Source organism: Pogoniulus pusillus, unplaced genomic scaffold (genome assembly GCF_015220805.1).
Source record: "Pogoniulus pusillus isolate bPogPus1 unplaced genomic scaffold, bPogPus1.pri scaffold_63_arrow_ctg1, whole genome shotgun sequence".
Taxonomy (NCBI): Eukaryota; Metazoa; Chordata; class Aves; order Piciformes; family Lybiidae; genus Pogoniulus; species Pogoniulus pusillus.
The window spans coordinates 527,998-546,308 of NW_026974713.1; the positions used below are offsets into that span (position 1 = coordinate 527,998).

The 18,311-nt window shown below is 52.1% G+C and overlaps 2 protein-coding genes across 2 annotated transcripts in view; one reads left to right on the top strand and one right to left on the bottom strand.

Moving 5' to 3' along the window:
- LOC135174396 (zinc finger protein 850-like) overlaps nucleotides 1-18,311 on the top strand; it is a 393,382-nt gene that overhangs the window by 340,923 nt on the left and 34,148 nt on the right.
- LOC135174398 (gastrula zinc finger protein XlCGF26.1-like) overlaps nucleotides 1-18,311 on the bottom strand; it is a 147,839-nt gene that overhangs the window by 123,797 nt on the left and 5,731 nt on the right. Inside the window, exon 3 of the mRNA XM_064141677.1 lies at nucleotides 3,769-4,679. Within this exon, the coding sequence (XP_063997747.1) occupies nucleotides 3,769-4,649 (881 nt within the window). The 5' untranslated portion in view covers nucleotides 4,650-4,679. The remainder of the gene's footprint in view (nucleotides 1-3,768; nucleotides 4,680-18,311) is intronic.

Here is an 18,311-nt window from a genome sequence, read left to right on the forward strand (position 1 = left end):
TCCTCCTCTACTCTGCCCTGGGGAGACATCATCTTGAATACTGTGTTCAGTTTTGCACTCCCCAGTTGCAGAGGGACAGAGATCTGCTGGAGAGGGTCCAGCAGAGGGCTAGGAGGACGATGAGGGGACTGTAGGGCTACTGAAGAGAGGCTGAGGGACCTGGGGCTGAGAGTCTGGAGAGGAGAAGACTGAGATGGCATTGGATAAATGCTTACAAGTATCTGAAGGCTGGGGGAAGACACAGGGTCTGTGGGCCAAGAGGGGTCTGTAAGGGCCTGAAGGGGTCTTGAAATGGTTTTGCAGGAGCCTGTATCGGACTGCAAGGGAAACTTGTGGGCACCAAGCAGCAGGCTTGCAGTGTAAGCAGTGGGCACAGTGGCTGGCAGCAGGGCACTGCTGGGGACAGGAAAGCCTGTGGGAACTCTTCTGGGAGGCAGCAGGGCCAGGGCTGGGCTGGTGGAAAGCCCAAGGGAATCCCCAGCAGGCTCAGCTGGAGGCTGTGCAAAGGCCAATGGATGCCTGCCAGCAGGCCCAGGCACTCCTTAGGCAGTTCCCTTGGCTCACCACTTCCCCTGCTGCATTCCAGTGGCTCCAGGACATCTCTTGGCCTTTCCAGGAGCCCCCAAGTGACACTGCAGGGTTCCAGCCAGCCAGGGGCTGCCAACCTGACTTCCACCTGCCCACCAACTGCCCTGCAGCATCCCAGCTGGACCAAAACTTCTCCAGAGCTTTCCTCTAGCCCAGCACTGCTCCAGATGGAGTCTACCAGACTAGAGCCCTCTGCTGGCAATTCTACAAGCCCAAAACTCTTCCTCATGCACCACAGAGGCCTCTCAGGACCTTTCAGCAACCCAACATTTCCTCACAAGACTTCCACTGTGCCCAGGGCTTCCTTCAGGCTGCCACAAGCTCAGCAGTGGATCTGACTCCTGACAGCGGGCCTGAAGCTCCCCACAGCACTTCCATTAGCTCACCGAGGGCCATGATGGATTCCAACAGGCCCAGACATTCTTCCTTCCTTTCCATTGCACCTGGGCAATTGAGAAAGAAGTGCCCAGGCACCCAAAGAACCACACCCTTCCAAGCCCCTTTCCTCACCCCATGGCCACCCCAGAGGGACCTATCCCCACACAGCTCTGCTGCTAGGCCAGGCATGAGCCAGACTGGACCAGGCTCTGCCAGTGCCCAAACAGAAGCAGCAGTGGCCAAGAGGTCACCACCCATGGCTGACAGCAAAAGCCACCTCCAAGGGACAGGGACATCATCCTGCACAACCTGGCCACCAGCACAAGACACTCCGCAGCCTGCCAGCTGCCTCAGTGCCTGCCAGCAGGGCAGAGCCTTCCAGAAAGCCTTCCAGTAGCCACCACTGGCCCTGCTGCATTCCAGGAGGCTTCAGACTTCCCACAGGACTTCCACTGCACCAGCAGTGGCCCTCTGCAATTTCAGCTCCCCCAGGGCTTCTATCAGGCAGACCCAAACCTCCCTATAGGACTCCCATTGGGTCACCAGTGGCCATGATGCCTTCCAACAGCAATTCTACTGCCCCACCTGTGCCCTGCACTCATTGCTCTCATCCTGCTGCAGCAGGCTCAAAGATTAACTACTCTTTAGCTCAACCTGCTGCCTCAGGAGAGAAGGTTCTTGGCACTCTTGGCACTCCTCAGGCTCCTCAAAGCTCCTGAACACTCCAAGAAACCTCTGCACACCTCTGGCTGCTGGAAAGCCTCAGAGCAGCCACAGATCAGTGGGCATCCAGCAGGAACACTGCTGAGCTAGGGAGAAGGCCTTGGGAAGCCCCAGGCCTGCTGGAAAGCACCAGAGCCACTTACCACAAATCTGAGAGAAGCTTTCCAGGGGGTTCCAAAGACATCCCTGAGATGTGCCCTACACTCTACAAAGATCCCCAAAGTCAAGCCTAGAATCCTCCAGACACCCCCCCCAACCCCCAACACCTAACATCCCCTGGTACCTCTAAAAAAACCCTCTGAGATGTCCCTGAGACTACTCTCAGCAAGAGACTCTTAAGACTCCTCCAAGAACCTCTCTTTGACCTCCCCAATCTGGGAACAGGCCTCCACAGTATCACAGTATCACCAAGGTTGGAAGAGACCTCACAGATCATCAAGTCCAACCCTTTACCACAGTGCCCAAGGCTAGACCATGGCACCAAGTGCCACATCCAACCTTGCCTTGAACTGCCCCAGGGACGACGACTCCACCACCTCCCCAGGCAGCCCATTCCAGTGCCTAATGACTCTCTCAGTGAAGAACTTTCTCCTCACCTCGAGCCGAAATTTCCCCTGGCGCAGCCTGAGGCTGTGTCCTCTTGTTCTGGAGCTGGCCCTAGGGAACAAATGCCCCCAACATTTGGGCACTGTGGGCAGCAAGGGCTAAAATAAAAGCCAAAAGACAGGATTTGGGTCACTGTGGGCTTTTATTGACACACCTGGGCACGGGGCAGGAGGGGCTTTACCCCAGGGACACACAAAGCATAGGGGGAAAGAACCAGACAAATCCCTGCACAGCTCAGCCCAGCTCCAACAGCAGCTCTGGCTGTGCTGACTCAGCACTGCCATGATTCTCAGCAGCACTGGTTGGTGCTCAACAGGGCAGGAGGTGTTGGTTCCTGCTGGAGCCCCCAGCCTCTGAGAAATGCATCTGGAAAAGAGGAGATTTTGGTTCAATCTGCTGGAAAGGCCTTCTCAGGGTGAGGGTGCAATAACCCCCACAGACCCGGGCTGGGACTATTTGTGCTTGCCCTGCAGCATGGCTTGGTCGCCAGTGAGGGTACAGTGGTGGGAAGTGAGAGTGTGTCTGCGGGTGAAGCTCTTGCCACAGTCAGAGCAGGTGAAGGCTTCTCACCACTGTGGACACGACGGTGCTGGGTCAGGGCAGAGCTACAGGTGAAGCTCTTGCCGCAGTGTGCTAGTTTGAAGCAAGCTGGAATGTTTTGGTAAAAGAACTAGATAATGGGCTGTGAAAAATGAAAACAATGGTGATGTCAACTTCTCTCACAGTCATGCTGAGAGTTCTGGGAAGAAGAAGAAAACATTTGATAGCATTCTCCATTTTGTCTCTCACTTTGCTTCTGGGCTTTGACGAAGCTGCATCTCATTAACCTTGCTGCCACTTACCTTGCTCCCTAACCTCTTGGCTGCACCTCTCTGCTTTCTGAGAACTGGGGTAAGGTTGAGAGGGCAAGGGGAGGTGTTGGGGTGGTTTGAGAGCCCTCCTGGGGACTCAGGTTTCTGGGAGGGGAGTTGTGCTTCTGTATTGTTTATCCTTTGTATATTTCTGTATATAACTGTATATATTGTGAATAGCTGCCTGTATATTTGCTGCTGTAAAACAAATAGCTTCATTTATATTCCTGGAGTCCCTTCTGGGTTAGCTGGGGAAAATAGAAAGTGTGTGTGTGGGGGGGCAGGTAAGAGCCTAAACCATCACACGCAGTCAGAGCAGCTGAAGGGCTTCTCACTGCTGTGGACACGACGGTGCTTGGTGAGGGCAGAGCTGTGGGTGAAGGTCTTGCCACAGTCCCTGCAGCTGTAGGGTTTCTCACCGCTGTGGATGAGTCTGTGCTGGATCAACTGTGAGCTCGTGGTGAAGCTCTTGCAGCACTCTGCACAGGGGTACAGGTGCTCTCTGGTGTGGGTGCGGCGGTGGATGGTGAGAGTGGAGCTGCGTTTGAAGGTCTTTCCACAGTCTCCACAGCTGAAGGACTTCTCAGTGGTGTGCACACTGCCGTGCTGGGTGAGGGCAGACTTGTGAGTGAAACTCTTGCTGCAGTCAGCACAGCTGAAGGGCTTCTCGCCCGTGTGGGTTCGGCGGTGGTCAATGAGGTTTGAGAGCTGTGTGAATCTCATGTCACAGTCAGCACAGATGAAGGGCTTCTCGCCCGTGTGGGTTCGGCGGTGGGCAATGAGGGTTGAGCGCCCTGTGAATCTCTTGTCACAGTCAGCACAGCTGAAGGGCTTCTCACCCGTGTGGGTTCGGCGGTGGGCAATGAGGTTTGAGCGCCTTATGAATCTCTTCTCACAGTCAGCACAGCTGAAGGGCTTCTCGCCCGTGTGGGTTCGGCGGTGGGCAATGAGGTTTGAGCGCCTCATGAATCTCTTCTCACAGTCAGCACAGCTGAAGGGCTTCTCGCCCGTGTGGATACGGCGGTGGGCAATGAGGTGTGAGAGCTGTGTGAATCTCTTGTCACAGTCAGCACAGCTGAAGGGCTTCTCGCCCGTGTGGATGCGGCGGTGGACAATGAGGTTTGAGCGCCTCATGAATCTCTTGTCACAGTCAGCACAGCTGAAGGGCTTCTCGCCCGTGTGGATTCGGCGGTGTTCAATCAACCTGTAGTGCCTTTTGAAGCTCTGCCCACACTCAGGACACTGAGGAAGCTGCTTGACTGGCATAGAGGGGGCTGAGAGCAACTCAATCTCTTCTTCATATTCCTCCTCCTCATCATGGTCATCTTCACCCTGAACATCATCCTCATACTCAACATCACCACAGTCATCATTCCCCTCATTGTCATTCTCTGCCTTGAGATCTTTCTCCTCATTCTTCAGGCTGCACTTGGTCTGCTCCATCTTACTCTCTGGGCACTGCTTCTCCTCCCAGCTCTTGTCTAGGTCCTTCTCTGAGGCCATGTTAGTGGAGCACGAGGTCACTCCTCTTACCTAGGGAAAATGGAAGCACCTGACCTCAGCACCTCAAACCTTGACATCCTGCCTGGGACAATACAGCTTCTGACACCTCCCAACAACCAACATTCAGCTGAGGCAAAGAATGCAGAATGGCCCTCAAACCCTCACTTCTTTCCACACAGAGGGGGCAGATCTCCAATGCCTGTGCTGAGATCCTAGGTGCTGGTGCTGGGGGAGCGGAGACGCTCTGGTCCTTACAAAGTGATCCCAGCCCCTTGTTTGCCAGCCCTGGGCTGTCGGCAGGCAGGTTTCTGCTCCAGGCCCTGCTCTTTGATCCCTCCTGCTGCAGACAAGAGGCAGCAATGCTCACCCAGGAAGACCAAACAACCTCCAACCCTCTCCCACCCACACTGCACATCCCAGACCCAAACACAACCTCCTCCCAAACAACTGACTCCAACCTGCCTGGGGGGCCCTCAGACTCCTACAGCAGAGGATGTCCCTCACAGCCCCAGTGGCAGTGAAATGTGGGGGGTAGGAGGCTCTGCAGGGGGTTGGGATGTACCACATGGATCAACAACAGCCTGGAGTCCTGCTGTTGGCCCCCACTCTGGGTTCTTTACCTGATGGGCCCTTCCCAGGGGCAGCTCTGCAAACTCTGCTCTTTCTCAGCACAGAGGGACAGGGCTGCTGCAGAGAGGACACAGTCCCTGCCAGACACAACCAAAGGCCCCAGAAGAGAGGATTGACCTGCAAGGCATGGCTCAGCACTGCCCAGGACCATGCAGCAGAGATGGGGCTTGGAGCAACCAGCTCCCAAGCCCAGCACCATGGGCACAGCAGCCAGGTAGGGCTGCTGAACAAGTGCAGACTCAGCTCCTGGCCCAGCACACAAACACCAGCAGACAGTGTTGTGGAGGGCCTGTAGGCCCGAAAGCAGGCTTATTTATGCCTGCTCTGCCTGGACATGTGTCTCTGCCCATGTCAGGGGTAATCGAGCAAATAGGATCACAACAGACTCGGGCCATAAAGTCAGTTGCCCAGGACACCTGATTGTGTAAGTCCCCACACACTCAGCTCATGAGTGCCTAGTGCTGGACCCACGTGATTCCCATAGTTGGACTCCAGGCCTGTGGGGTTTGCCTAATATGGTAAGGTTTGGCTGGCAGCCAATCGGATTGGTCATTCAAGTGGCCAATGAGACCATTAACTTTTGGCCCACATTTAATAATAGGGGTGCACAGGCTCACGTGCAGTCTGCCCCACATTACTTGTGGCTCTGCCACATTGCTTGCTTGCCTCCTGCCTGCATACTTCCTTGCACCTTTATGCCTGCCTTTCTAGGACTGCCTGGTGTGCACCACTGCCACAAGCTGCCAGGAGCAGACCCACTTGTCTGCCTTCGATCAGTCTCAATAGCCAGCATTAGACCTGTGCTCAGACTGCATGGAATCCTGCCTCTGCACATGGAGGTCCTGCCTATGAATTCCCTGGACAGAGCATCCAGAAGGAGCCAGCAGCATAAGGGCAGAGACTGTAATTTCCCCTGAAGTCAGAGGATTCCAGCCTCAAAGTCCACAGGCAGAGACCCTGATGAATTGGACACTAGGCACGGGCTGTGATGTAGCCCCGGAGGGGGATTATTGATTAATCAGAATTGTGAGAAAACACTTGAATGCCTCTGCAATTTCTTTAATTTCTATTGCCTCTGCCATAGAGCAGAAAAACAGCTTTTAGCCCACCCTTGCTGGGCAAGTAGTATATGACCCCAAGGGGCATTAAGCCCTGGGGAAAACTCTCTGTTAATAGTTTGAATGTATGCTAGTTGTTACAATAGTTAAACTTTGATATATATATTCCCATAATGTCTTCACAACAGTGTAGAACAAATATTAATATTACAGTTCAGTGGTTGAGGGTGGTGAGAGTGGAAATATTGGAATAAATATATGGTCTTTTATAAATATGCTCTCGCATTAATTAATTTCTCCCCTTTGCCACAACTGGTGTAAGTGGCAGAATCCCCCTCCATGACACTTAATTAAATTAGAGTCAGTAATTAAAAGAGAGTATGCTAAGCACCTGAGAGCTGAACATGTTCAATAGTTAATATAACGGAATAATACAACAAGAGTTGTTTTGTCAGTGCATGAGCTGTGATTTAAGGTTCTTTTCTTGGTTTGGGTATCAGAGTATTTTCCAGCAGCTCCAGGGATCTGAGATTTTCTTGGTTTTCTTTGCTTTTCCTCAGTAATAATTTAAAGGTTTCGTTTCCTTTAGTTGATATATTTTTTAAGTTGATAAACAATATAGTTAAGGCCAAGAGTTTATGACAGGGATAGTATAGGATATAGGGGTAGCAGAGGATATTTTTTCTTTGTGTTTTTTTCTTCTATCAAGGTAGCATTACAGGATAAGGTTCATGTAAAAAAATTAGAGAAAGAGGGAGAGGGAAAATTCAACAATTCGTTGATTACATCACAGAGAAATTCACCCTAGAGGAGGCCAATGGATTTGTTGGCCTAGAGAATGAATGGGCTTGGGATTGTTTGATGGATATCAGCTTCTGATGTTCAGAATGTGCTAGTTTGAAGCTAGAGTGTTTTGGTGAGAAGAATTAGATTACAGGCTGTGAAAAGAGAACAATGGTGATGCCTACTTCCCTCATAGGCTTGCTGAGATGGATAAGAACAGGAATCAAAACATAGATAAGACACTACTCCTGCTGAGGAGCTCTGAGCTGCATCTCTCTAACCTCACCCTCCCTTTCTCTGACTAATCCACATTGCTTCCTAACCCCCTGGCTGAACCTCTCTTCTTCCTTGGGACTGAAGCAAGGTTTAGAGGGGTAGGGGGAAGGTGAAGGGGTGGTTGGGAGCCCCTCCTGGGGACTCAGGTTTCTGGGAGGGCTGTTGTGTTTCTGTATTACCTTTTACCTTGTCTATTTCTGTATATACCTGTACAGACTGCAAATATCTGCTTGCACATTCTGCTAAGCTGTCAATAATAAGCTTCATTCAATTTCCAGAGCCAGCTGACTCCAGTCTGGGTGGTTTCCAAAGTGTGGAGGGGCAGTGAGCCCAAATCATCACACACAAGTTTTTTGGCAGTGAGCAGCAGCCTTGCTCAGATGGCTGTGCACAGAAATGTACATAAGATATGGTTGGTGTACAGGTTTTGGTCACGCTTTGAGTTGGGTATTTCGTTCGACCTCTGTTATTAGGGCCAAACACACTCACTGGCAAAGATGGGGAACAACTGTTTTGCTAGCAGTGTTTAAAGCACTGTGGGTGTTACCTGTTTGCAAAGGGCCCTGCAAAAGATGAGAAATGCTGCCTTCAGCTTAAAACAAAAACAGCAATTGTGGGAACGAGGTCTGTATGGATGGAGTCTGAACAAGCAGTGCTGCAACACCCACAGCTCCACTTGTCAGCCGTGGATATTGTTGCACTGTAGGCACTGCAGTTACAAAGGGTGGGGAAGTGTGAATAGATTTGATCAGGACTTGCACTGGCAGTGTCCAATTTGTCAATATGGCATAGAAAGTGGCACTGTGGAACTGCATCTTGAGGCATTCCTGGGAAGACCTTTATCAGAACTGCCAGGAGCAGTAAACAGTCCTCATGGTTCATGGGCATTTGCAGCCCCACAGCAGTTCACAAACGCGCTGAGCTTAACAGAAAGTCCAGAAGTAAGGTACAGGGCATAGCTTTTGTTTCGTATTCTAAAGGCAGTAGCTCTTAAAACTGGCCTTGGCAGGCTGGCAGAGAAGAAGCTAACAAGGGTCACATTGCTCCTTCCATGAGCCCGTGAAATTCCCCTCTCTTTGTTATTAAAAAACAATCAGGCAAGTGGCACTTGCTCCATGAGCTCAGGAAAAGTAATGATGTGATGGAACCTATGGGGGCTTCACAACCTGCCCTCCCCTCCCCACCTATGATCCTGAGACATTGGCATTTGACTATTATTGATCTTAAGGATAGTTTTCTCAACATTCCACTGCATCCAGATGCTGCTCCTAAATTTGCTTTCTCGGTTCCAAGTATGAACATGCAAGCCCCGTGGCAAAGACAGCAGTGGGTTGTACTGCCTCAAGGGATGAAAAACAGCCCTAGGATTTGTCAGTGCTATGTGGCTAGGGCTCTCAGCAAGGTACCAATGGAAATACCTGAAGAGTTGCTATATCATTACATGGATGATCTCCTTGTGGCAGCACAGTACCCAGAGATCATGGAGAAAGCTGTGGCCCTTGTCATGTGCACTGTTGTTAAAGCTGCTTTGTGTATTGCACCTGAAAAGGCTCAAACATTTTTATCCACTTGGGGGACTACTCAGGTTACAGGCATCCCTCATTCCCCCACAGGGCAATCGATGATTGAACGTGCCCATCCAACACTTAAACATCTCTTGTGACAGCAGAAAGGGACAATGGGGGCAGCCACCCCAGAAGAAAGACTACAAAAGGCCTTGCACACTTTTACTTCTTTAAACTGTTCCCTCATGGACAATACTCCCCTGATCATCAGGCACTGCAATGCCAACGACTCCTCTGAGAAAAAGGAGAAGCCTCCTGTTATGGTTCCTGACTTAGAAGCTGGGAGAACTGTAGGCCTGCACCCATCAATAACGTGGGGCAGAGGGGATGCTTGTGTCTCCACAGGAAAAGGAGCCGGTGGCTTGCGGCGAAGAGCGCACGGCCACATCGAGAGAGCCTGTCGAACACTGAGGACTGAGCCTTCACACTGCAAGTGGAGTCCCTGGCAAAATGTCACTCCCAGAAGGGAATTTTGTATTATGCATCCTCTGTACTTGTAAAAAAAATAAACCTTTCTTCTGCCCTTCCCCTTTTCTTTGCACAAAACTCATGTTTGGATCACCCTTGCTAATGGAACAGGACAGAGCTCTCTGCTGAGCGACTGCATCCCCGGAGAACCCCTCCCTTTTCAACATGCTTGTTGCAGTGTATGCAGAAGGTGACAGAAGGCTCTGCAAGGATACTTTTTGTACAACACAAAGGGGGAAACGTTGGGAATGGTAGGACTTTTAGTGCTGACATACTAGAACATAAGCCACAGGTGCAGAAGGTATGAAGGGGAAAAGTCCTGAGTTAACAGAGGGTCGAGATGACCTTAAGGACTGTTGCAGCAGACAGAGCTATGCGGAACATGAGCCTGAGGTTTTGTTAACCTTGGCTTATCCAGCTGCTAATGTACGAGGTCTGTCTCCATGAGGTATGTACTGAGGTCTGTCTTAACGACCAATTAGGATGTGGCACAATCTTTCAGCTTGTATGTTAAGGTATATAACCAAGTGCAGAAAGTACAATACACAGAACTTAGCTTGCATCAAGCTTCTCTCCACATCTCTCAATCAGGGCAGGGGATGGAGCTGGAGGTGAGGAGGAAATTCTGCACCATGAGAGTGGTGGGGGCCTGGAATGGGTTGCTCAGGGAGGGGATTGAGACCCCATCTCTGGAGGGCTTTCAGGCCAGGATGTATGAGGCTGTGGATAGCCAGAGCTATGGTGGGGTGTCCCTGACCATGGCAGGGGGGTTAGCACTGGATGGTCCTTGTGGCCCCTTCCAACCCTGGCTGATTCTATGATTTCCTGCACATACATTTCTCAGCTGGGTCCTGATCCTGTGCCGTTTTGGGGGGGACAAGGCCTAATTATATTGGTGTAAGACTGGTGTCGCTCCCTCTCCTGCACAGCCAAATCAACACTCTAGTGTCCAATTTTCTATTCTGCCTTGACAAATTGGGCAGATTCTGTTCAAATCTATTTAGACTCCTCTGCCCCTTGTAACTGCAGTGCCTACAGAGTAACAATATCCACAGCTGACACATGGACCCGTGAGCATCACAGCACTGCTTGTTCAGACTCCATCCATGTAGACCTCATTCCCACAATTCCTCTATTCCTTTTAAAATGAAGGCAGTGCTTCTCCTCTTGTGCAGGGCCCTGCACAGAAAGGTAACAAACACAGCACCTTAAACATTGCTAACAGAAACAGCTGCTCCCCATCTCTGACAATGAGTGGCTCTGGCCCTTATAACAGAGGGCCAACAAAATACCTAACTCAAAGCATGACCAAAGCCTGAGCACACAACCACATCTCAGCACACCTTTCAATTTCCTGCCACAGCCATCTGAGCAAGACTTCTGCTCACTGCCAAAGCAGGCTGCACATAACGAGCTGGTAGCCAATCAAAAGACCTGTGAGCACACACAAACAAATGCATGAACAGATATAAGGATGCAAACACATTCATGCCCTAGGCTAACAAATCTCTTTGGCCTTCTCTAGGGTGAATTTCTCTGTGGGATGCAACCAGAGAATTTTCAAGTTTTCCTCTGTCTCTCTTTCTCTCTCCTCTCTCCCACTTTTTGTTTTGTTTTTACATTATCCTTATCCTACAGTGTTATCTTGATATGCAGAAAAAAAAAGGAAAAAATATCCTATAATACCCCTACCACAAACTCTTAGTCTTAACCACATCAATGCTAGAAATTGATAAACTAAAAATTAAAAACACTGAATCAGTACTGAGAAAAAAACAACAAACCAAAGAAATCCAAGAGGCTGATACATTCCACAGAGCTCTCTGAAAACACCCTGGTGCCCAGGAAAAAAACAAAAAAACTTAAATCAACCATCACAAAGAGAGAATCATTAACTTACACACTTAGCAAAACAACTCTTACCATAATACTCCAGTACAGCAACTACCAATTACTTAACATGCCATATTTTAAATACCTAAGCCTTATCACCATCACCCTGCTAAAATGACTCCAAAACTTACTGATATTCTATTACAGTGAACAGCCACTTAATATCTTAACCAGTAAGCTCTTTAGCTCTAAATCTATTACAATCAGAAGCTAAAAACATCATCAGGATTTTAGTCTGCAAAAGGCTCTCACAAATGCACTCTGTCCCTTTAAGAACAAAGCGCTGCTTCTCCACAGAAGATACACTGCCAGAAAGAAGAAAAAGAAGAAAGTGTGGGGGGGAGTGGGCCCTGCTGCTCCAGCAGGCAGGGAGGTGTGCAGGTGAATCCTGTGGAGGATACACCTCCCACAGCTTCCATGGATTCCACTGACAAACTGGCCCCTCCCTCGGCCTGCGACCTCACCCCTCTGTGCTCCAAACCCTCCATCTCTGCAGCCGAAAAGTGAGCTCTGCGCAGGTGGAATTGAGCCGCAGGCACCTCAGGAGATGGTAGTGAAGCACTCAGCACTCCTATGGCATTCGGCTTAGCAGCAGCTACCAACACAAGCCTCTGATTAGGGTGAAATTCCAGCTGTTAGCTGCTGCCTTTGCAGTTCTTTCCCCTGTCTGCTCCTTAAGGGCACATTTACAGCCCCCTCTGGAGCCCTGGCTTCTCAGGTGCTGAATGATCGTTGGTTTGGCACAGCAAAAATAGCTTTGTAAAGTCTGACTGCCCCAAAGGACATCTCTCACAGAGAGAAAGAGCTTCAGAGAAGCTTTGCACCACTGTTTCTTCCTCACCGATCCTCCTCCAGCATCAGATTTACAGCCTGCTCCCGATGCTTACCACCCCCATAAAGCTTCTCCTGCTTTTGCCAGACCTCCACTGTTGAACAGCTGCCTTAAGTCTCTTAGATATCTCCTCCTTTGGCTCCACAGCAGGAACTGCACTAAATCCCCCTCCTTCAGGCGTATCTCCCTTCTTCACACAGGCTGCATTAACGTTTTCACAGCAGCTCTTTCCCATTTCTCACCCCTAATGATTTCTGGATCCACTACCCTACCTCTAATGTAGGCCTGGCTCCCTTCACCAGCAGGCCAGAGCCCTGTTTCCTCCTGCCATCCGCTGCCAGACTCTTCCTCGTCCCGAGAAATCACGTCGGGGGTCACCAGGTGCCAGGTGTGCTCCTCTCTCAGAGTCCCTGCAGGGAAACCACTCTGACATCACCTCCCACCAATGTGGTGGAGAGGTCGATGCCCCTTATGGAAGCTAAGAGTGATGCTTATACAGTGGCTAATACAAGGTGTACAATTCTGACAGGTCACACAGCACAACATGGGCTGCCCACAGGCCTAGAGGCACAGCTCACCCATCGGCCCCCCTCAATCCCCCTCACGCAGCTCAGCTACAGACAACTCAAGGTTCTTTTCTCCTGCAGCTGTGCTCCCTTGCCAGAACAACCTAACCTTACCCTTCCTGCTCTCCTTGTTTCACACTGCTCAAATCTGCCTGAACCCTGACATGCAGAGGTGCAGGACAATTCACTGCTTTCATCTCCTCAAATGCTGACAGATTCTCTTCAACATCTCTCTGGGTGCCACGGGCAGAGGCACTGAGTGCAGCCTCAGCAAGTGGGCTGACCACACCAAGCTGTGGTGTGGGACATGGACAGGCTGCAGAGCTGGGCTCAAGCCAACCTCAGGAGGTTCAACAAGACCAAGTGCAGGATCCTGCAGCTCGGACCAGGCAATGCCAAGCACCAATCCGGGCTGGGCAGTGCCAGGCTGGGGAGCAGCCCTGACAAGAAGGACTTGGGGGTGCTGTTGGAGGAGAAGCTCAACAGGAGCCAGCAGTGTGCACTTGCAGCCCAGAAAGACAAACAGAGCCACAGCTGCAGCAGAAGTGCAGCCAGCAGGGCCACAGAGGTGATTCTCCCCCTCTGCTGAGACCCCACCTGGAGTACTGCATCCAGTTCTGGAGCCCCTGGGACAAGAGGGATGTGGAGATGCTGGAGTGTGTCCAGAGCAGGGCCACGAGGATGCTCAGAGGGCTGCAGCAGCTCTGCAGTGAGCACAGACTGAAAGAGTTGGGGCTGTGCACACTGGAGAAGAGAAGCGTCCCAGGGGACCTTCTTGTGGCCTGCCAGGAGCTGAGATGGGCTACAAAAGAGCTGGGGAGTGACTTTTTAGGCTGCCAGGGAGTAACAGGACTGGGGAGGATGGAGCAGAGCTGGAGAGTCAGAGTGGAGATAAGGAAGAAGTTCTGCAGCATGAGAGTGGTGAGAGCCTGGAATGGGTTGCTCAGGGAGGGGGTTGAGGCCCCATCTTTGGAGGCGTTTAAGGCCAGGATGGATGAGGCTATGGGCAGCTTGATCTAGGGTAGGGTGTCCCTGCCCATGGCAGGGGGTTGGCACTGGATGGTCCTTGTGGTCCCTTCCAACCCTGACTGACTCTATAATTTCCTGCACATACATTTTTCAGCTGGGCCTTGATCCTGTGCCCTTTCTGGGGGAACAAGGCCTAATTCCTGCCTGACCATACCAGACCCTTCCCTCATTCACAGCACATCCATGGCCCTGCTGTCTTTGCTGCCCCATGGCCCTGGGTCCCCCACCTCTGCTGGGGTTGGAAGGGTGGAGTGGGAAATGTTGTGGCTGTGGAAGCATTCAAAGAACAGGGATGAAAGCAGGAGCTCAAGAATGGAAGGTCCTGAGACTAAAGGCCAGGAGGAGCTGGAGGCCTGAAGGAAACAGCAACAGGCCAAGGGGGAAGGGTCACATATGAGGGGTGAGGAAGGACCCTGTCTCCTCCTAGCACAGGAACTGATGAAAGGGGACAGAGGGAGTGAGAGCTCAGGTGACTCCTGACATGCAGAATGGGGTGGGGTGTGTGGGCAGGAACCCCAAGGGCCAGCTTTGGCAGTGGTGGATGTCAGAAGGTGTCAGGGGACTGTCCTGAGCCAGGAAGGCTTTGCCTCTTTGTGCTTCCAGCCTCAGTTGCTGCCTCCACCCTTGCAGGTAGGAACCAGACAGAGCCACACAGCTCCTTAACTAAGACCTCCCACCCCCTGCAGCCTTCACCCTCCATCTCTCCATCCATCTCTCCATCTGCACTCACTTTCTGCCCTCTCAGACTCCCCAGGGCCCCAACAAGGTCCCAGGCTCAGCCACACAACCAGCATGGCACAGCAGAGGGACCTAGAATAGAGCACCCTGCAGAAGAAGAAGGGGGAGCTCAAGTGGGCAAGCTGCAGGGGTGGCCCAGGGGAACCTCCTGAGCTTCAACAACAGCAAGTACAGGCTCCTGCACCTGGGCTGCAACAAGCCTCACAATCAGCACAGCCTCGAGGAGGAGCCCACAAAAAGCAGGCCTGAGGAAAAGGACTTGGGGTGCTGGGGAACAAGGAGCTGGACAGGAGCAGGCAGTGTGAGCCTGCAGCACACAAGGCCAATGGCAGCCTGGGCTGCAACAACAGCAGAGGCAGAGAGCAGACTCTGACACTGTGCTCTGCTGACAGCTCACCTGCACTGCTGCATCCAGCCCTGGAGCCCTCAACACAGCAACCACATGGACCTGATGGACAGGGTCCAGAGGAAGCCATGAGAATGATCAGGGGCTTGGAAGAGCTCAGCACTGAGGACAGGCTGAGGGAGATGAGGGTGTTCAGAAAAGAAGGCTCCAGGCAGACCTAAGAGTGACCTTCCAGGGCCTAATGGGGCTACAAGAAGGCTGCAAAGAGACTGCTCCCAAAGGCCTGCAGGGACAGCAGGAGGGCAGTAGCTGCAGAGCAGAGCAGATGGAGATTGGATGGCAGGAACAAATTCTGCACCAGGAGGCTGCTGCAACACTGCAGGGTGCCCAGGGAGGGAAGTTGAGGCCCCATCCGTGGAGGTATTCAAGGTGAGGCTCAACAGGGCTTTGGGCAGACTGATCTAGTGCAGGATGTCCCTGCTGACTGCAGGGGCTTGGACTCAATGACCTCTGCAGGTCCCTTCCAACCCAAACCATTCTACGGTTCCATGCTTCTAAAGGCAGCCTCCAGGGAGAGGCAGAGGAGGAAACAGAGCAGCTGCAGGAGGACTGCTTTCCTACAGGCCTGCCTTGGGCTGTGTAGCAAAGCAGCAAGGAAGGCCAAAGCCCTCTTGCAAATGAAGCTGGCAAAGGAAGGAAAACAGAACAAGAAAGGCTTCTTCAAATCCATCAGCAGGAAAAGGAAGAACAGGGAAGGTGTGGGGGCAGTGCTGGACCAGGAGGCAGTCTGAGAACTGAGGGTGCAGAGAGGACAGAGCTGCTGAATGCCTTCTGTGCTTCACTCTTTACACCTCAGGCTGAACTCTCCTATGGACTCCAGACCCTGGATGAAGGAGAGGAAGCCTGCAGGAAGGACTGCCCCTCACTGGTCAGTGCACACTGGCATAGGGATCAGTTATACAAAATATACATTCACAAGTCCAAGGGCCCTGATGAGATGCACCCAAGGGTGCTGAGACAACTGCCTGATGCTATTGCTCTGCCACTCTCCATCGTCATTGCCAAATCAGGGCAGACAGGAGAGGTGCCTGAGGGCTGCAGCAGAGCCAATGGCACTGCAGGCCTCAAAAAGGGCAAGAAAGAGGTTCCAGGGAACTACAGACCAGGCAGCCTCACCTCCAGCCCTGCAAAAATGATGGAGCAGCTCCTGCTGGAGGTCATCTCAAGGCACTCGGGAGAGAAGAAGCTTATCAGGAGTAGTCAGCATGGATTTACCAAGGGGCAGTCATGCTTCACTAACCTCAGAGCATTCTATGATGCCATCACTGAATGGGTAGATTCAGGGAGAGCAGTGGATGGAGTCTGCCTTGGCCTTAGCAAGGCCTTTGACACCATCTCCCATGACATTTTAGTGAGCAAGCTGAGGCAGTGTGGGATGGAAGAGCAGGCAGTGAGGTGGATTAGGAACTGGTTGCAACAGAGAGTGCAGAGGGTGCTGAGCAATGGTGCCAGGATCAGCTGGAGAGCTGTGACCAGTGGTGTCCCACAGGGATCAGTGCTGGGGACAGTCCTGAGTGTTCAGCATCTTCATCAATGACACTGATGAGGGCACAGACAGACAGAGGCTGCTCAGCAAGTTTGCTGCTGACACCAAGCTGGGAGGCTTGGCTGAGACAGCTGCAGGCTGTGCTGCCATCCAGAGAGACCTGGGCAGACTGAGAGCTGGGCACAGAGGAACCAGGTGAAGTTCAACAAGGACAAGGGCAGAGTCCTGCATCTGGGGAGGAATAACAAACTGCACCAGTACAGGCTGGGAGGTGATCTGCTGGAGAGCAGCCCCAAGGAGAGGGACCTGGGGGTCCTGGTGGCTAACAAGTTACCCATGGCACAGCAATGTGCCCTTGTGGCCAAGAAGGACAATGGCATCCTGGGGTGTATTAGGCAGAGTGTGTCCAGCAGATCAAGGGAGGTTCACCTCCACCTGTACTCTGTCCTGCTGAGACCTCATCTTGAATATTGTGTTCAGTTTTGGGCTCCCCAGTTGAAGAGGGACAGGGATCTGCTGGTTAGAGCCCAAGGGAGAGCTATGAGGATGAGGGGACTGGAGGGCATGGCTGATGAGGAGAGGCTGAGGGATCTGGGGCTGCTTAGTCTGGAGAAAAGAAGACTCAGAGGGCACTGGATAAATGTTTATAAGTAAGTATCTGAAGGCTGCCAGGAGTGGGGGACAGGCTCTGCTCACTGCTCCCTGGGACAGCACAAGGAGCAATGGGTGTAAGCTGCAGCACAGGAGGTTCTGCCTCAACACAAGGAGGAACTTCTACACTCTTAGGGTCACAGAGCACAGGAACAGCCTCCCCACAGAGGTCCTGGGCTCTCCTTCTCTGGAGACTTTCAAGGCCTCTCTGGATGTGTTCCTCTGTGATCTGTGTCAGACAGGATTGTCCTGCTCTGCCAGGGGGATTGGACTCCATCATCTCTTTGGGTCCCTTCCAACACCTAACATCCTCTGAGCCTGTGACAATGAAGAGGACAGGGCCAAGGAGGAGCAGAACAAGAAGAATGCTTAAAAAGCTTTCCAACTGCCTGGAAAAACAACCCAAATCCCTTCCCAGCTCAGCAGAAACTCACACAAATGCTTGGGCAGCTCGGAAAAGCTCTCAGCAGGGAACTCTGCAGTCACTTTCCAGGCTCACTCATGTCTTTGGCACTCTGCACAAAGGCTTCAAGAGCTTTGCAGCTGCCCTCAACATGCCCAGCACAGCTCTGTGACCACAGAAGGCCAGCCTGGAAGGGACCCCAAGGACCTTCTGCTCCAACCTTGCCAGCTGACATCACACTTGCCATCAGCTGGACCAGCCCCTCACAAGATCACTCTTAAAGCTGCCCAGGCCAGGGGAATCCAACACTGCCCTTGGGAGATGATTCCAGGGCCTGACTGTGAGGCAGAAATTTTTCCTTCTGGACTGCAGCCTTCCAGTTCAGCGCAGTTCCTGCAGCAGCTACTGCACAGCTGCCTCTTGAGCATCACAAACTCTGAGGCACAGCTGCAGGCCAAAGCAACTCTCCTGCAACTTCCAATGTGATAAAAGCTCCAATTTTACTTCCAGGGCAGGGGCCAAGCTCCAGCCCAGCCCCTCCAAGCTCCCACCCAGCTTCACAACATTGCTTATTTACAGTTTCACTCCACTGAAGCTCTGCTCAGTGTCCAGATCCAAGCATTCACAGAATGCTTTGGGCTGGAAGGGAACCCAAAGACATCTCCAAACCCCTGCCATAGCCAGGGACACCTGCTACCGGACCAGGCTGCTCAAGGCCTCATCCAACCTGGCCCTCAACACCTCCAGGGTTGGGGAATCCACCACCTCCCTGGGCAGCCTGTTCCACTCCCTCAACACTCTTGCTGCAAACAAATTCTTCCTCATCTCCAACCTAAGCCTCCCCTGCTACACTCCCAGGACATTTCCTCTCCCTTCCA